This window comes from Hylobates moloch, unplaced genomic scaffold (assembly GCF_009828535.3).
Source record: "Hylobates moloch isolate HMO894 unplaced genomic scaffold, HMol_V3 SCAFFOLD_15, whole genome shotgun sequence".
NCBI lineage: Eukaryota > Metazoa > Chordata > Mammalia > Primates > Hylobatidae > Hylobates > Hylobates moloch.
Genome location: NW_026652290.1, coordinates 1,831,235 through 1,850,101, shown reverse-complemented (window position 1 = coordinate 1,850,101; position 18,867 = coordinate 1,831,235). Strand labels below are relative to the sequence as shown.

At 43.7% G+C, this 18,867-nt stretch overlaps 1 protein-coding gene across 12 annotated transcripts in view; it reads left to right on the top strand.

The window, feature by feature from the left end:
- MFSD11 (major facilitator superfamily domain containing 11) overlaps positions 1 to 18,867 on the top strand; it is a 132,203-nt gene that overhangs the window by 17,262 nt on the left and 96,074 nt on the right. For all 12 annotated transcript variants that reach the window (XR_009210113.1, XR_009210116.1, XR_009210112.1 and 9 more), the window contains 3 exons: positions 984 to 1,024; positions 13,924 to 13,989; positions 16,612 to 16,737. Coding sequence is in view for 7 of the 12 variants with exons in the window: in XM_058429028.1 (XP_058285011.1) it covers positions 984 to 1,024; positions 13,924 to 13,989; positions 16,612 to 16,737 (233 nt within the window). In the remaining 5 variants the exon portion in view is untranslated. The remainder of the gene's footprint in view (positions 1 to 983; positions 1,025 to 13,923; positions 13,990 to 16,611; positions 16,738 to 18,867) is intronic.

Genomic DNA, 18,867 nt, shown 5'->3' with positions numbered 1-18,867 from the left:
GTTACAGGACATCCAGTTCCCAAAAACACTTCATCAGAAAGCACATAGCAGTTGTCACCTGTCAGTGCTTGAATTTTGATGTGAAGCCAATTGAGGGTACAGTACCTGTCAGCGTCTCTTGGTTCTCGATACCCAAACAGTCATAGCAGCAAGGAGATGAATGAAAGCTAACTTCAAGAAAGCCTTCATGATACCACATCCAAAGCAACCACCTCTCAGGATGCAGAAAATAACAAAAGTCTCTGACAGGTTTTAATGCCAAAGAACTTATTTTTCATAGTAAGGGCGGTAGAATATTGAGTACTCACAGATTATTTTCACAGTTTGAAGGTAACAGGATAGGCCAGGTGTGGTGGCTCATGCCTGTGATCCCAGCACTTTAGGATGCTGAGGCAGGTGGATCACTTGAGCTCAGAAGTTCAGGACCAGCCTGGGCAACATGGTGAGACCCCGTCTCTACCAAAATTACAAAAAATTAGCTGGGTGTGGTGGGACCCACCTGTAATCCCAGCTCAGGAGGCTGAGGTGGGAGGATGGCTGGTAGGAGGATCACCTCAGCCTGCGAGGTGGGGGTTGCAGTGAGCCGAGATTGCATCACAGCACTCCAGCCTGGGAGATGCAGTGCCACCCTGTCTCAAAAAAGAAAGAAAGAAAGAAAATGAAAGTAACAGGATAGAAGATATTTCTGTACTGCCTGAAGTATCATTTCTGAGAAAGACGTGCGTAAACATGTACAGTAAGTGTAATCTGAAAGAATCGTCTTCCATAGTTAATAGAGAAGTGCCCAGGTGGGACTTTAAACACCTGGAGCGAGGGCGTGGCCATGAGGGACACCCTGAGGCAAGGAGCATTCGAGTCACTGGAAATGCATCTGAGACCTGGTATAGGACAGGGTTTTTACGAACGTAAATGAAAATGTGATCTTATTTTTGTTCTTTTATTTTCAAAAAGAAAAACTTCTTTTTCAAATTTTATTTTCTCAGGTCTGCCCAGAACAATCTGACAAAGGCAGTAGATGCTTTTAGTAAGTATTTTCTGTATCTGAAATGCAAGAACTGTTCAGGAACAACTTCGGCATTTGCCTTTCCCCTTTTCCCTGGTAACTTTGGATTGATGACACCCCAGGGTTTGCATTTTTCCAGGTATGCTGCTCTGAAATATATTGATCTTCCTTATCAACATCTCTCTAACATGGGGGTTGTAAGGGATGGATGATGGTATGACTGCCCACCTGCCCAGGTGTGTGAGGGAAGTGGAAAGAGGCTGCACAGCACTCAGGTTCTCGCTGAGGTTGAGAGTCTCCTGGGATTTTTGCAGGGTAATTAAGAGCAGATTGTGGCTGGGCGCAGTGACTCAAGCCTGTAATCTCAGCACTTTGGGAGTCCAAGGCAGGCAGATCACCTGAGGTCAGGAGTTCGAGACCAGCCAGGCCAACATGGTGAAACCTCTTCTCTACTAAAAATATAAAAAATTTGCCAGGCGTGGTGGCGTACATCTGTAGTCCCAGCTACTCAGGAGGCTGAGGCAGGAGAATTGCTTGAACCTGGGAGGTGGAGGTTGTAGTGAGTCAAGATTGCCCCCACTGCATTTCAGCCTGGGTGACAGAGGGAGACTCTATCTCCTGGCAAATTTTATATAAAAAAAAAGAGCAGGTTGCTTGCTACTTCTTGGAGCAAAGCAGTAGTTCCAGTGACCCAGAAGGTAGTAAGACTAATCATGTTCATGCATTGAGAAGTCTTCCTGGCCAAAGACTCTGCTGAATTCTTTGTTTTTTACTCTATGTAATTCTCACAATTCTACGAGTATTATATAATACACACCTATCATTGTCTCGGTTTAACAGAACAGAAAACTGAGGCTTAGAGAAATTAAATAATTTAAGGGCCAGGCATGGTGGCTCACACCTGTAATGCCAGCACTTTGGGAGGTCATGGTGAGTGGATCACTTGAGGTCAGGAGTTTGAGACCAGCCTGGCCAACATGGCGAAACCCCGTCTCTACTAAAAATACAAAATTAGTCAGATGTGGTGGCGTGCGCCTGTGGTCCCAACTATTCGGGAGACTGAGGCAAGAGAATCGCTTGAACCCAGGAGGTGGAGGTTGCACTGAGCTGATATCGCACCACTGCACTCTAGCCTGGGCAGCCGTGAGACTGTCTCAAAAAAAAAAATTAAATAATTTACCCAAGGTCAACCAGTTAGTAGGTGGCTGAGTTGGGATTTGAGCCAGATTCTCATAATTTCCTTCAGAAACTTCCAGTGAGTCCCTTTTGCTTCTGCCTATGGCTCTCTCAGCTTCTTTGTCTTCCCAGGAAAGGGCTGACTGGGGCAGTTATTCTCAAGAAGGGAGCAGCCTTTTGGGGCCATGTGTATTCATTAAGCCTATTGTAGGTCACAGGGCGTTAATGACATATGGCCCTTGTGGCCCTTGAGTACCTATGATTAGTTTCTAGGTTGCCTTGGGCTGGAGTGCAAATTCTTGATCTAATCAGCCATGACCTGGCTCATATGACACAAAGCATGTTAACTCTTGGCCAGGAATGCCTGTAGCTTCTTTTTTTAGAAAGGGTTTATGGGCGTGGGAGTCTGAGCCTTCTATACGTAGTATATTGTTTCAGGAATATATTCATAGTTTTTTACATATATGTGTGTGTATATATATGTATATATGTGTATATGTATATATGTATGTGTGTGTGTGTGTGTGTGTGTGTATATATATATATATATTTTTTTTTTTTTTTTTTTTGAGATGGAGTTTTGCTCTTGTTGCCCAGGCTGGAGTACAATGGCGCGATCTCAGCTCACCACAACCTCCACCTCCTGGGTTCAAGCGATTCTCCTGCCTCAGCCTCCCAAGTAGCTGGGATTACAGGCATGTGCCACCACACCTGGCTAATTTTTGTATTTTTAGTAGAGACGGGGTTTCTCCATGTTGGTTAGGCTGGTCTCGAACTCCCGACCTCGGGTGATCCACCTGCCCTGGCCTCCCAAATTGCTGGGATTACAGGCATGAGCCACTGCACCCGGCCTTTTTTTTTTTTTTTTTTGAGACAGAGTCATGCTCTGTTGCCCAGGCTGGAGTGCACTGGCACCATCTTGGCTCACTGCAACCTCTGCCTCACGAGTTCGAGTGATTCTCCTGCCTCAGCCTCCCGAGTAACTGGGACTACAGGCACATGCCACCACGCCCAGCTAATTTTTGCATTTTTTAGTAGAGACAGGGTTTCTCCATTTTGGCTAGGCTGGTCTCAAACTCCTGACCTCAAGTGATCCACCCGCCTCGGCCTCCCAGAGTGTGGGAATTATAGGCATGAGCCACCACACCTGGCTCGGGAATACATTTATAATTATAAATTGAGCCACACGTGATAATTAAAAGGACTATACTCTGACTCCTTTAGCAAGGTAGGAGGTCAATCACTATCAAAAGTTTGGCTTTCATCTTTGCAGGCCTAGAAACTTGTCCGTCAGGATACCCATTATTAGGCCGGGTGCAGTGGCTCATGCCTATAATGCCATCACTTTGGGAGGCTGAAGTGGGAGGATCACTTGAGGTCCAGCATTCGAGACCAGCCTGGCCAACATGGTGAAACCCCGTCTCTACTGAAAATACAAAAATTAGCCAGGCGTGGTGGCGGGTGCCTGTAATCCCAGCTACTTAGGAGGCTGAGGCTGGAGAATCGCTTGAGCCTGGGAGGTGGAGGTTGCAGTGAGCCGAGATTGCACTCCAGCTTGGGTGACAGAGTGAGACTCCATCTCAGAAAAAAAAAAAAAAAAGAATACCCATTATTGATCACAGAGGCCGGAGGGGAAAAGGACTCAAGCTAAACTCATAGAAATGGCAATTTAACCGTTTTTGATGGCACTTGACATTTCTTAGTGAGCCCTTTCATGGATATTTCCTTCTTGTTGTCAGCAGGCTAGAAAGCCACATTGGCTTACTTGGTGAGCTTGGAGTTTAAAGGGAGGTAGATGACCTGGCTTATGGGATGGTGTCCCCAGCCATGGTGAGGCTGCTGCATCATAGATCCCCCTCTGGCTGTCTGTTAATGTTAACCTGATTCAGGACATCTCAACTAGACAGTTGGACAGACTTTGCCTCAACTCTGTCTGTAAAAGGAGGCACTGACACATTTTGGGCCACATGCTTTGCATTACGGAGCTGGTCAGTTACTTGATAGGAGTAACTTGTCATAGGATATTGGGCTGTCAGGTTTGAAGAGGGAGAAGCAAGGCAGCAGCCAAATGAGGTATGGCACATAGGGTGCTGCAGGGAGAGTAGACTCAGGGGCCAGTTCCTGGGCAATTGGGGCACAACAGGAAGTCATGAGGTAGCAAGGGAGCCAGAGGCACAGGGAGAGAGGGAGAGTGAATGGCAAGGCTTCATGTGGCCTGTGTGTGGCCAGTGCTTCATTTATTAATTAATCATGACATTCCTGTGGTTGGGGCTATGATGGATGTTGTACAGAGAAGGTTCCTACATACTATCTAAAAGCACTTAATTTCCGAACTGAATTTATACGTTTAGTGTGCTTCTAAAATATGTTCGAAGGCCTGGCGTGGTGGCTCACGCTTGTAATCCCAGCACTTTGGGAGGCCGAGGCGGGTGGATCACGAGGTCAAGAGATCGAGACCACGGTGAAACCCCGTCTCTACTAAAAATACAAAAAATTAGCCGGGCGTGGTGGCGGGCGCCTGTAGTCCCAGCTACTGGGAGAGGCTGAGGCAGGAGAATGGCGTGAACCCGGGAGGCGGAGCTTGCAGTGAGCTGAGATTGCGCCACTGCACTCCAGCCTGGGTGACAGAGCGAGACTCCGTCTCAAAAAAAAAAAAAAAAATATGTTCGCAAAGTTTTTAAACATTTATTTTTTGATCTTGAGGAAACAGTGCTAAAGTTCATCTGCTAGGATGAATGTCTGAAAACAACCAAGAAAATGTTCTCAGGCCGGGCACAGCGGCTCATGCCTGTAATCCCAGCACTTTGGGAGGTCAAGGCGGGTGGATCACGAGGTCAGGAGTTCAAGACCAACCTGGCCATGATGGTGAAACCCTGTCTCTACTAAAAATACAAAAAAAATTAGCCAGGCATGGTGGTGGGTGCCTGTAATCTCAGCTACTTGGGAGGCTGAGGCAGAGATTTGCTTGAACCCAGGAGGCAGAGGTTGCAGTGAGCCAAGATCACACCATTGCACTCCAGCCTGGGTGATAGAGCGAGACTGTGTCTCAAAAAAAAAAAAAATGTTCTCAAAGGAGGCAAGAGACTTATCCTAGTAAACACTAAAACCTATTAAGGATTCATTTGCAAACATCAGAATAGCAAGACCAATAAAACAAAGTCTAGAATCAGGCCCATGCTCATAGAGGAATATAGGATACAATAAAAGTGGGTCTTAAGCAAGGTTAGATAGCTGACTGCATAGAAAAATATATAGATCCATACTTCACTTTATATTAAAACTTACAGTAGATTAAAGGTTAAATGTAAAAATGAAGCTATAAAAGTAATTGAGGCTGGGCACAGTGGCTCATGCCTGTAATCCCAGCACTTTGGGAAGCCAAGGTGATGGGGGGATTACTTGAGCCCAGGAGTTCGAGACTAGTCTGGGCAACATGGTGCACCTCTCTACAAAAAGTACAAAAATTAGCTGGGTTTTGGGGCATGCACTTGCAGCCCCAACTACTTGGGAGGCTGAGATGGAAGGATTGCTTGAGCCCTGGAGGTCAAGGCTACAGTAAACAGTGATGGCGCCACTGCACTCCAGCGTGGGCACAGAGCGAGACCAGATCTCAAAAAAAAGTGACTGAAGAAAATAAATGTAAAACTTCAGTCAGCACAACCTAACAAACTTGAAACGACAAGGAAAATCTGGGGAAAATATTTGCAATATGTGATAAAGAGCTGTTATGAACCAATAAGAATAGCATAAACCCTCCAGTAGAAAATAGGCATTTTACAAATATGGAAAAAAATTGTTATAACTTAAGTATAATTGACCCTCGAAAAGTGTGGGGCATGGACACTCCATTCCACACACCCCTACCCCCGCCACACACAGTTGAAAATCCACATATAACTTTTGACTCCCCCAAAACTTAACTAAGGTCACTGTTCACTGGAAGCCTTACTGATAACATAAGCAGTTGATTAACACATATTTTGAGTCAGGCACAGTGGCTCACACCTGTAATACCAGCACTTTGGGAGGCCAAAGGTGGGAGGATCACTTGAGCTCAGGAGTTCGAGACCAGCCTGAGCAACACAGTGAGACCTTATCTCTACTAAAAATTAAAAAAAAATAAAAATTAGCTGGGAATGGTGGCACGTTCCAGCTATTAATACTTGGAGGGCTGAGGCAGGAGACTCAATTGAGCCTGGGAGATTGAGGCTGCAGAGAATTATGATCATACCACTACATTCCAGCCTGGGTGACAGAGCAAGAACTTGTCTCAAAAAAATAAAATATATTTCTTTTTCTTTTTTTTTTTTTTTTTTGAGATGGACTGGCACTCTGTCACCCAGGCTGGAGTGCAGTGGTTCTATCTCAGCTCACTACAATCTCCACCTCCTGGGTTCAAGTGATTCTCCTGCCTCAGTCCCCCGAGTAGCTGGGATTACAGGCGCCCAACACCATGCCTAGCTAAATGTTTTGTATTTTTCTTTTTTTTGAGACGTAGTCTGGCTCTGTCACCCAGGCTGGAGTACAGTGGTGCGATCTCAGCTCACTGCAACCTCCGCCTCCAAGGTTTAAGCGATTCTCTTGCCTCAGCCTCTTGAGTAGCAGGGACTACAGGTATGTGCCACCATGCCTGGCTAACGTTTTTTTGTACTTTTGCTGGAGATGGGGTTTCACCGTGTTAACCAGGATGGTCTCGATCTCCTGATCTCGTGATCCGCCTGCCTTGGCCTCCCAAAGTGCTGGGATTACATGTGTGAGCCACCGCGACCGGCCTTTTTTGTTGTTGTTGTTATTTTTAGTAGAGATGGGGTTTCACCATGTTGGCCAGACTGGTCTTGAACTCCTGACCTCAAGTGATCCACCCACCCAGCCTCCCAAAGTGCTGGGATTACAGGCATGAGCTACACATGTTTTCTATACGTATTATATACTGTAGACATAATAAAGTAAGCTAGAGAAAAGAAAATATTAAGAAAATCATAAGGAGGCTGGGCATGGTGGCTCACGCCTGTTATTTCAGCACTTTGGGAGGCTGAGGCTGGCAGATCACCTAAGGTCAGGAGTTCGAGACCAGCCTGGCCAACATGGCGAAACTCCGTCTCTACTAAAAATACAAAAATTAGCCGGGCATGGTGGCTGGCGCCTATAATCCCAGCTACTCGGGAGGCTGAGGCAGGAGAATTGCTTGAACCCCAAGGTGGGGGTGGTGGCAGGGCAGAGGTTGCAGTGAGCCATGCCACTTCACTCCAGCCTGGGCAAAAGAGCTAAACTCTGTCTCAAAAAAAAAAGAAAAAATTGTAAGGAAGAGAAACTATATTTACTGTTTGTTGAGTGGAAGTGGATCATCTGGATCTTCATCCTCATCATCACAATGAGAAGGAGGAGGAGGGAGGGGGTTGGTCTTGCTGTCTCGGTTGGCAGAGGTAGAAGAGAGTCTGCACAGAAGTGGACCCCTGAAGTTCAAACGCATGTTGTTCAAGGGTCAACTGTGTAAGTAAAGTGCAAATTAGAAACAGTTTTCTTTCTTTTTTTTTTTTAAACGGAGTCTCGGGAGTTTTGCTCTTGTCACCCAGGCTGGAGTGCAGTGGTGTGATCTCAGCTCACTGCAACCTCTGCCTCTTGGGTTCAAGGGATTCTCCTGCCTCAGGCTCCTGAGTGGCTGGGATTACAGGTGAACACCACCACACCTGGCTAATTTTTGTATTTTTAGTAGAAATGGGGTTTGTCATGTTGGCCAGGCTAGTCTTGAACTCCTGACCTCAGGTGATCTGATCGCCTTTGCCTCCCAAAGTGCTGGGATTATAGGCCTGAGCGACTGTTCCTGGCCGGAAACAGTTTCTATCGGATTTCAAAAGATAAAACATAATTCTCAATATTATGGGCGGGGGGACAGGTAATTACATGCATAAGACTACATTGCTGGCCGGGCACAGTGGCTCACGCCTGTAATCCCAGCACTTTGAGAGGCCGAGGTGGGCGGATCAGGTCAGGAGTTCGAGACCAGCCTGGCCAACATGGCAAAACCCCATCTCTACTAAAAATACAAAAATTAGCTGGGCGTGGTGGTGAGCGCCTGTAATCCCAGCTGCTCAGGAGGCTGAGGCAGGAGAATCGCTTGAACCTGGGAGGCAGAGGTTGCAGTGAGCCGAGATCGTGCCATTGCGCTCCAGCCTGGATGACAAGAGCAAGGCTCTGTCTCGGGAAGGACTACATTGCTGATATATACTTGTATTACTTTATAAAAAGTGATTTGTCATTAGGTATCAAAAGCGATAAAAATGTTTATAACCTTTGCCCCAGTGGAATAACCAATTTCACTAATAAGATTATCCTCAGGAAATAATTAAATATTGTGGCAAGATCTAGCTACTAAGATGTTTATAGTAGTGAGATACTGGAAATAATTTAAGTATTCAACTGTTAGACATTAGTACATCTATATAATAGATTACCCTAGCCATAAAAATTATCTCTGTGAATGTTCAAAAAATTCTGCTGTATATTATGTGAAAACAAATTATGAAATAGAGTATATATAGTAGAATTTGTTTTTGTAAAAAATGCATAGAAGAAGTCTGGAAGGAGATTCATTAAGGTGTTAGATTCTGCTTTTTTAAATTGAGATATAATTCATATACCATACGATTCACCCATTTAATCAATTTAAAGAATCCATTGCAAATTCAGTACAATTTACTATATTCAGAGTAGCGTAACTGAACTATCACTTTACTCAATTTTAGAGCATTTTCCCTATGCACGTTAGAGTCACTTCTCATTCCAGCCTCCTAATCTGACCTCCCTAAGGCACTTCCGCTTTCTCCCCTTTCACTACTATTGCAACCATTCCTCTACTTTCTGTCTATAGATTTGCCTATTCTGGACATTTTATGTAAATAGAATCGTACAACATGTGGTCTTTTGTGCCTGGTTTCTTTTAACATAATGGTTTCAAGGCTCATTCATGTCACAATACATTATAAAATTTGAGTCATTTCTATATTTTATGTATTATGAGTTTCAGGGGTCTGTCCTGCAGACCCCGACCCAACAACGGATGAATAAAGTACACTGACATACAGATATTCTGCTTTGCCAGTTTGGCTGAGCATGTGGGCAGCTTATAGACTCCACGCAGAGTGCTGTAAACAGTTGGGGATCGAGACCGTCCTGGCTAACATGGTGAAACCCCGTCTCTACTAAAAATACAAAAAAATTAGCTGGGCGTAGTGGTGGGTGCCTGTAGTCCCAGGCTGAAGCAGGAGAACGGCATAAACTGAGGAGGCAGAGCTTGCAGTGAGCCGAGATTGCGCCACTGCACTCCAGCCTGGGCAACTGAGCGAGACTCCGTCTCCAAAAAAAGAAAAAAAAACGTTGCTACTGCGGCCTTGACCAGCTAGTGAGACTCACATTTATTCAGTAAAGATTAATTGACAAAGGCTTGAATCAACACCACTGGAGGGTGATTGACATTGTGGACTTCCCGAGTAGAAAGCAATTAAACACCCACAGTAAATCAAAGGTTAGTCTTAGGACCACATGAGTAAACAAGCTAGTTAGATAAACTCCCCACTTTGCTTTTTTTTTTTTTTTTTTTTTTTAACTCCCCACGTTCCTTTGTTTCTACTCTAATTTATTTAACTAAGGGCACAAGGCTGCCTTCAGCTAAGTTTATTACTGGAGCTTATGCAAACGCTCCAGGCCTTTCAAGAAGGTTTGCATCTTATAATTTTCCCCACCATCCTGACTGAACTCCCACAGTGAGTAACATGTGAAGTTCGTGTACAAGTTTTTGTGTGGATGTGGTTTCAGATCTCTTCACACACCTAGGAATGGAGGATTGCTGGGCCATGTGGTATCTCACTGCTTAGCCTATGGGGGAGCTGCCAGATTGTTACACCACTTTACATTTCTACTAGCAGAGGATGAGTTTGCCAGTGTTTCCACATGCTTGCAGTTATTTTCTGGTGGTTTTTTTTTGGGATGGAGTATTGCTCTGCCACCCAGGCTGGAGTGCAGTGGCACAATCTCGACTCACTGCAACCCCCACCTCCCAGTTTCAAGTGATTCTCCTGCCTCAGCCTCCCGAGTAGCTGGGATTACAGGGGTATACCACCACGCCCAGCTAATTTTTTTGTATTTTTAATAGAGGTGGGGTTTCACCATGTTGGCCTGGCTAGTCTTGAACTCTGGGCCTCAAGCAATTCACCTGCCTCCTGAAGTGCTGGGATTACAGGCGTGAGCCCTAGCACCCGGCCACATGTTTTGATATATGTATACATTGTGAAATGATGGCCACACTCAAGCTAGTTAACATATCCATCACCTCACATAGTTATCTTTTTTTTGTGCGTGTAATGAGAACATTTAGGATCTACTTTCCAACCGAATTTCAAGTATACAATAGAGTGTTATTAACTGTCAACACCAAGTTGTACATTGGATCCTCAGCATTCACTCATCCTGCCTAACAGACACTTTGTACTTTTTAACCAACATCTCCCTATTTCCCCCACCCTCCAGCCCCGGCAACCACTATGCTACTCTCTGCGTCTATGAGTTTGACTTTTTAATATTCCACATTTAAGTAAGATCATGCAGTATTTGTCTTTCTGTGTCTGGCTTATTTCACTTAGTGTAATGCTCTCCAGGTTCATCCGTGTTGCCCTAAATGGCAGGATTTCCTTTTATAAGGCTGAATAATATACCATTGTATATGCCACATTTTCTTTATTCATCCGTTTAAGGACACTTAGTTGTTTCCATGTCTTTGCTATATAATTAATACAGACACACACATACACACACACACACATATACACATACACACATACATACATATAATAGTGCTGTAATGAACATGGGAGTGCAGCTATCACTTTGAGATACTGCTTTCATTTCCTTTGGATATATGCCCAGAAGTAGACTTGCTGGATCATAACATGTTTTTAGTTTTTTGAGGACCTTCCATATTGTTTTCCATATTCGCTGTACCAATTTACATTCTCACCAATAGCGTACAAGGGTTCTCTTTCCTCCACATCCTTACCAACACGTGTTATCTTTTGTCTTTTTGATAATAGCCATCCCAGCAGGTGTGAGGGGATATCTTACTGTGGCTTTGATAAAGTTTTTAATTTCGATGTAGTCAATTTGTTTAGTTTTTCTTCTGTTGTGTGTGCTTTCGATGTCCTAAGATTTTGCTTCACCCCATGTCCTGAAAATTTACTCCTCTATTTTCTTCTAAAAATTTTTTTAGTTTTAGCTCTTACATTTAGGTCTGTGATTCATTTTCAGTTAATTTTTACATATGGTTTGAGATAGGAATCCAGCTTTATTCTTTTGCATGTCAATATCCTGTTGTCGCGCCATTTGCTGAAAAGTCTGTTTTTTTGTCACTCTTGTCAAAAATCAATTGACTGTAAATATAAAGGTTTATCTCTAGATAGATAGATATATCCTTATGCCAGTACCATGCTGTGTTGATTCCTGTATGTTTTGAAATCGGAAAGTGTGAATCCTCCAACTTTGTTACTTTTCAATATTATTTTGGCTATTGTGGGTCCCTTGAATTTCCATTTTTTTTTTTTTTTTTTGAGACAGGGTCTTGCTCTGCCACCTGGGGTGGAGTACAGTGGCATGATCAGAGTTCACTGCAGCCTCAACTTCCCAGGCTCAAGTGATCCTCCCATCTTAGCCTTCCAAGTAGCTGGGACTATAGGTGTGCACCACCATGCCTGGCTAATTTTTGTAGTTTTTTGTAGAGACAGGATTTTGCCATGTTGCCCAAACTGGTCTTGGCTCAAGCGATTCTCCCAAGTCAGCCTCCCAAATTGTTGGGATTATAGGCATGAGCCACCAGGTCTGGCCATGAATTTTAGGATTTTTTTATTTTTTTTTTTTGAGACGGAGTTTTGTTCTTGTTGCCCAGGCTGGAGTGCAATGGCGCGATCTTGGCTCACCACAACCACTGCCGCCCAGGTTCAAGCAATTCTCTCACCTCAGCCTCCTGAGTAGCTGGGATTACAGGCATGTGCCATCATGCCTGGCTAATTTTTTTTGTATTTTTAGTAGTGACGGGGTTTCTCCATGTTGGTCAGGCTGGTCTCGAACTCCTGACCTTGGGTGATCCGCCCACCTCGGCCTCCCAAAGTGCTGGGATTACAGGCGTGAGCCACCACACCCGGCCTAGATCATTTTTTGTTCATAGCAAAACTGAGCAGAAAGTATAGAGTTCCCATGTGGCCCCTATACCATACATATGGAACTTCCCTCTGTTATTAATGTTCCCCACCAGAGCACATTTGTTATAATGAGCCTACACTGACATGTCGTTATCACCTAAAGACCATGGTTTACGTTAGGATTGACTCTTGGTGTGGTACCTTTTATGGGTTTGTACAAATATATAATGACATGCATATGTCATAATAGGATCATACTAGATAATCTTTTAGAATTTCTTTTTGTTAGCTAAGTCTTCTGATTATTCTAAAATGAACATTCGGCCAGGCATGGTGGCTCATGCCTGTGATCCTAGCACTTTGGGAGGCTGAGGTGGGTGGATCACCTGAGGTCAGGAGTTTGAGACCAGCCTGGCCAACATGGTAGAACCACGTCTCTACTAAAAGTACAAAAAAATTAGCCAGGCATGGTGGTGTGTGCCTATAATCTCAGCTACTCAGGAGGCTGAGGCAGGAGAATCACTTGAACCCTAGAGGCGGAGGCTGCAGTGAGCCAAGATCGTGCCACTGTACTCCAGCCTGGGTGACAAAGTGAGACTCTGTCTCAAAAAAAAAAGAAACAGACCGAAATAAATAAATAAAATAAAATGAACATGCTTTGCTAGTGCAGTTTTTTAAGTTAAAAGTATTGTCTTAAACTTTGCACTGGTTGTGTATTTTTTTCCTGGAAATACTTGAAAATGATTGGTAAAAAATGTCTTCTTATATTTATTCTTAGTATAGTTCAATGAAATTAGAGAAAAAAGTATCCTTTCTTACATATGGAGAGATTTAGGACAGTGTTGTGACTTAGGTAAGTTTCGTGGCCAGCAGATAAATCACAATTAAAATCTGGATCCCCTGTTAGTTTTGTGTACTAGAGTAGTGGTCCTTAAATTATGAAATGTGATTAGGTTCCAAAAAAGTCAGTTAAATGCAGAGTTTTTAGAAATGCATTATCCATTCCAGATTTCAACTAAATAAACAGTGTAAAAACAAACATTAAAGTGACTAGAAACAAATATGCACAATGCAAGTTTCAGTCCTCAGAGCTACAGAGTCAGAATCTTGGGAAGTGGTGCCCAGCTTCTGTATGGCCAAAAAGCTGCCCTGTGATTCTGATCTTGAGTCCAGTCTTAAAGCTGCTCCATGATAATTCTTTAGGGAAGTCAGTGCTTTGCTGATTGTTGACTCTCTCAAGAGCCTAACGGTTAATCATGCCTTTTGAAGTACATTGTTTTGTTTGATTCTATTTTTTTTCCTCCTTTTCATGTTTTTGTTATAAGGGCTGGAAAACGTGCTGAGGAAATGCATCTGTAGAATGTATTTAAGCACTTGAAATAAACGTTTTATTTATAGGGCAAATTGAGTTCATGCCTTAAGCATTTTAATCTGAAAGTTCTATCCCAAAGTGTTTGTTTACTGGCATTATTGACAAGAGGTGTTTTGAAGGAATGTTTTAGAATGTTTGTTTTATTAACTAAAATCTAATTAAGTACTCTTAAATTTTTTTGTTTACAGAAAAGTCTTTTAAGTTATGTGTCACCAAGGAGATGCTCCTTCTTAGTATTACAACTGCTTATACAGGTAATGGAGTTACTGTTCTTATTTTCTCTTGCTGCATAATGACAATAAGGGGTTGAAAACAAGAGCCACGTTATTATTTCTCACAATTCTGTGCAGTGACTGGGCTCAGGGAATGGTTCTTCTCATGATGTCACTTGGGTCTCTTGTGGCTGGTTTCCTTCACGTGTCGCCTTCACTGTGGTCAGATGAAAGGCTGAGTATCTCTTTTTGTGTAGTCTCAGAGCTGCTCTCCATCACCACGACCCCCTCCATAAGATCACCTTGTGATCCGGCAGGATAGCCAGACACCTTAGTTAATGGACTGATGGCTCCAAAAAAGGCAAGAGGAAAGAACACCAGACCTTCTTAAAGCTTAGGCTTCAGTCTAGCCCAGCATCTCTTCTACTGGATTCTGTTGGTGATGGCAAATCACAGGGTTGGCCCAAATTCAGTGTGGAAGGATTCCACACAAGGTTCAGAAAAACCAGGACACATGGCTTTTTGGGACCAGTGGTTTTAGGCAACGCAGAGCACTACAGAAAATAACCATGAAGAAATCTGTAACTTTATATGGATTAAAATCATTTCTGGACAGATGCAGTGGCTCACGCCTGTAATCCCAGCACTTTGGGAGGCGGAGGTGGGTGGATTGCTTGAGCCCAGGAGTTCAAGACCAGCCTGGGCAACATGGCGAAACCCCATCTCTACTAAAAATACAAAAAATTAGCCGAGTATGGTGGTACATGCCTGTAGCCCCAGCCACTCAGGAGGCCGAGGTGGGAGGATCACCTGACCTCAGTAAGTCAAGGTTGCATGATCCGAGATAGCACCACTATACTCCAGCCTGGGCCATGGGAGTAAGACCTCTGTCTCAAAAAAAAAAAACAAACACGAGAAAAAACCATTTCTAATGAAATAGAAGCATGTCATAATGTGGTATGATAACAGGCGGGCTACCTTTAAGTCAAGAATGTTAAGGAAATTTGTTTTCTTTTAAAAAATGCTGTAATTTGCTAGTTAATCTTTTCCCTTTATGTGCCTCATAGATACAACATATTTTTAGGTGAAAATAGAATAAACATTAAACATCTTTAAAATTCACAGTTAAGGTTTTGTAGCATTAGGGAATCAAGGTCCCCTACTGATTTACTCTAATTTTTTGATCTTAAGAATTTTCTTTTCCTAGAAAAAGGGGTTTAATTAAAACATTATGGTGCTTTTAAGACACATTGTATAGTACATATTGGCTTTCCATTATAATAAGAATATAATCGAATAGGGGCCGGGCACAGTGGCTCATGTCTGTAATCCCAGCACTTTGGGAGGCCGAGGTGGGCAGATCACCTGGGGTCAGGAGTTCAAGACCAGCCTGGCCAGCACGGTGAAACCCCGTCTCTACTAAAAATACAAAAATTACCCAGGTGTGGTGGTGCACGCCTGTAATCCCAGCTACTTGGGAGGCTGAGGCAAGGAGACTTGCTTGAACGTGGGAGGCAGAGGTTGCAGTGAGTTGAAATAGCGCTACTGCACTAACAGCCTGGGCAACAGAGTGAGACTCTCTCTCAAAAAAAAAAAAAATAGGAATGTTCCTGTTTCTTTGGAAAGCTACTAACAAGGTTAATAAGCACGTTAGTCTTCACTGTTACAAAGTTATGTTAATTATCACCTCTGTCCATCTCCGCCTGCATGGAGAGTGATAGGTTTTATTTATGTATTTTTATTTGTTTTGAGACGGAGTCTCACTCTGTTGCCTAGGCTGGAGTGCAGTGGCGTGATCTTGGCTCACTGCAAGCTCTGCCTCCCGTGTTCACACCGTTCTCCTGCCTCAGCCTCTTGAGTAGCTGAGACTACAGGCGCCCGCCACCACGCCTGGCCAATTTTTTTGTATTTTTAGTAGAGATGGGGTTTCACTGTGTTAGCCAGGATGGTCTCGATCTCCTGACCTTGTGATCCGCCCGCCTCGGCCTCCCAAAGTGCTGGGATTACAGGCGTGAGCCACCGCGCCCAGCCTGATAGGTTTTAACATAAGGATTTTTGTTCATTTGAGTTGTATACTTTTATCTGAAATATATGGCGGATGCCGTCTTGTGGTATCTTAATTTTAGCTGCTATAACAAATTTCCATAGACTGTGTGGCTTAAACAACAGACGTTTATTTCTCACAGTTCTGGAGGCTGGGAAGTCTGAGAGCAGGATGCCACCACACGCAGCTTGTGGTGCGGGCTGTTCCTGGTTGTGGACAGCTGCCTTCTTGCTGTGTCCTCCCATGGCAAAGAGCAGACAGGAAGCAAGCTTTTTGTTGTCTCTATTTATAAGGGCACTAATCACGTCACAAGGGCTCCACCCTCATGGCCTAATTGCCTCCAAAAGGCCCCATCTCCAAATACCATCATGTTTTGGGGAATTCGAGTTTCAATATGTGAATTTGGGGAGGACACAAACATTTAGTCCCTAGTATGAAGCTAATTCCATTTCATCAGTTACATCACATTATGCTCTGCTTGGGGATTAATATTTCAGTCTCTGTGAGTTTTATGTGTTTTACTATGCAAGTATTCTTTCGTCAGATACTACTAGATGGGAAGATAAACAAAAATGTGAATGTATAAATTACATCTGATTTTTTTTTTTTTTTAACTAAAGGTCTGGAATTAACTTTCTTCTCTGGTGTATATGGAACCTGTATTGGTGCTATAAATAAATTTGGAGCAGAAGAGAAAAGCCTTATTGGACTTTCTGGCATTTTCATCGGCATTGGAGAAATTTTAGGTTGGTTTTTAAAAAAAAGCATTTGCATTAAAAATATCAGTTTATTATAGGTAAAATAGAAATTTTAAGTGTACTTCACCTTTGTCCTTGAATTTCTGTTTTTTCTACTTATTTTTACCCAAACATGTGTTTTTATTTTTCTATTATTGCTATTCTTTTTCTTTCTTTTTTTTTTTTTTTTTCCGAGACGGAGTCTCGCTCTGTTGCCCAGGCTAGAGTTGGAGTGCAGTGGCGTGATCTCAGCTCACTGCAAGCTCCGCCTCCCGGGTTCACGCCATTCTCCTGCCTCAGCCTCCCGAGTAGCTGGGACTACAGGCGCCCGCCACCACTCCCGGCTATTTTTGTTTTTGTATTTTAAGTAGAGATGGGATTTCACCATATTAGCCAGGATGGTCTCGATCTCCCGACCTCATGATCCGCCCGCCTCGGCCTCCCAAAGTGCTGAAATTACAGGCATGAGCCACTGCACCTGGCCCTCCTGTGCAGGAACAAAGCTCAGTATTTTTGAGCTTTGTTCTTAGATGTAGTTCATTTAATTGAAAACAGCACACCTTTTAAGATTTGTTGGGCAGGACTGGAGCATTACTCAGTCTAGGGCTAATTATTTCCTGCTTCTAAGAGAAGACCCTTCTGTGTGCTCCACCCAGTTCCTGTGAATCATAAGCTTTTAAGTGGCTGGTGGGACCAGACACTATACCCAGCCGAGGGTGGGGCCCTAATACCACTAATCCTCTTGGCTGGTTCTTTCCCAGACTTCTGCTAATTTGCTCACTTTATGTGCTGATCAGTCCTCAGCTGAAGACCCAGGGAGACTGTCTGCAGCTCTCTGGAATTGTTTTTCTGTGTAGCTCTCCTTTCTGATACCGTTGTCTGTGAACTCTGGTCACCCTGATATCCCTAGAGTCACATCCCCGTCTCTTCAATCCATGGGGGCTGCTGGCCTCCGCCTGGGTTCTTTCTCCCTCTGCTGCCTACTCTTGAGAGGAACTGCCAGATATTTTCCAGAGTGGCTGTACCAGCAATGTGTGAGTGATTCCGTTTTTCTGAATCCTTGCCAGCATTTGGTGTTATCACTATTTTTGATGTGATTGTGATAGATGTGTAGACATGTTTCATTTTGGTTTTACTTTCTGTCTTTAATGGGTAATTATGTTGAGCATCTTTTCATGTGTTTATTTACCCTCTTTATATCTTCTTTGGTGACATGTGTGTGCATATCTTTTGCCCATTTTCTAGGCAGGGTTTTTTTTGTTTTGTTTTGTTTTTACTGTTAATCTTCACTTTATAATTTTTTTTTTTTTTTTCAGATGGAGTCTCGCTCAGTCTCCAGGCTGGAGTGCAGTGGCACAATCTTGGCTCACTGCAACCTCTGCCTCCCAGGTTCAAGCGATTCTCCTGCCTCAGCCTCCTGAGTAGCTGGGACTACAGGCGCACGCCACCACGCCCAGCTAATTTTTGTATTTTTAATAGAGACAGGGTTTCACCATGTTGGTCAGGATGGTCTTGATCTCTTGACCTCGTGATCCGTCCACCTTGACCTCCCAAAGTGCTGGGATTACAGGCGTGAGCCACCGCGCCCAGCAACTTTTTAAATTTGTAAAAATTATTTTTTTGAGACCGAGTCTTGCTCTGTCGCCCATGCTGGAGTGCAGTGGCGCTATCTCGGTTCACTGCAATCTCTGCCCCCCAGGTTCAAGTGATTCCCCTGCCTCCACCTCTTAAGTAGCTGGGACTACAGGCATGTGCCACCACACCTGGCTAATTTTTGTATTTTTACTAGAGACAGGGTTTCACCATGTTGGCCAGGCTGGTCTTGAATTCCTGACCTCAGGTGATCTACCCGCCTTGGCCTCCCAAAGGGCTGGGATTACAGGTGTAAGCCATCGTACCTGGCCACTTTTAAAAATATATATATACAATTTTTTCTTTCTTTTTTTAAAAAAGACAGAGTCTTGCTATGTTGCTGAGGCTGGTTTGGAACTCCTGGCCTCAAGCAATTCTCCCACCTTAGCCTCCCAAAGTGCTGGGATTACAGGCATGAGACCCTGCACCCAGCCATCCTTCACTTTTGATATATAGGTTTGCTGGTATAGATTTCTGGGGTAGAAATCACTTAAAAATTATAAAGAT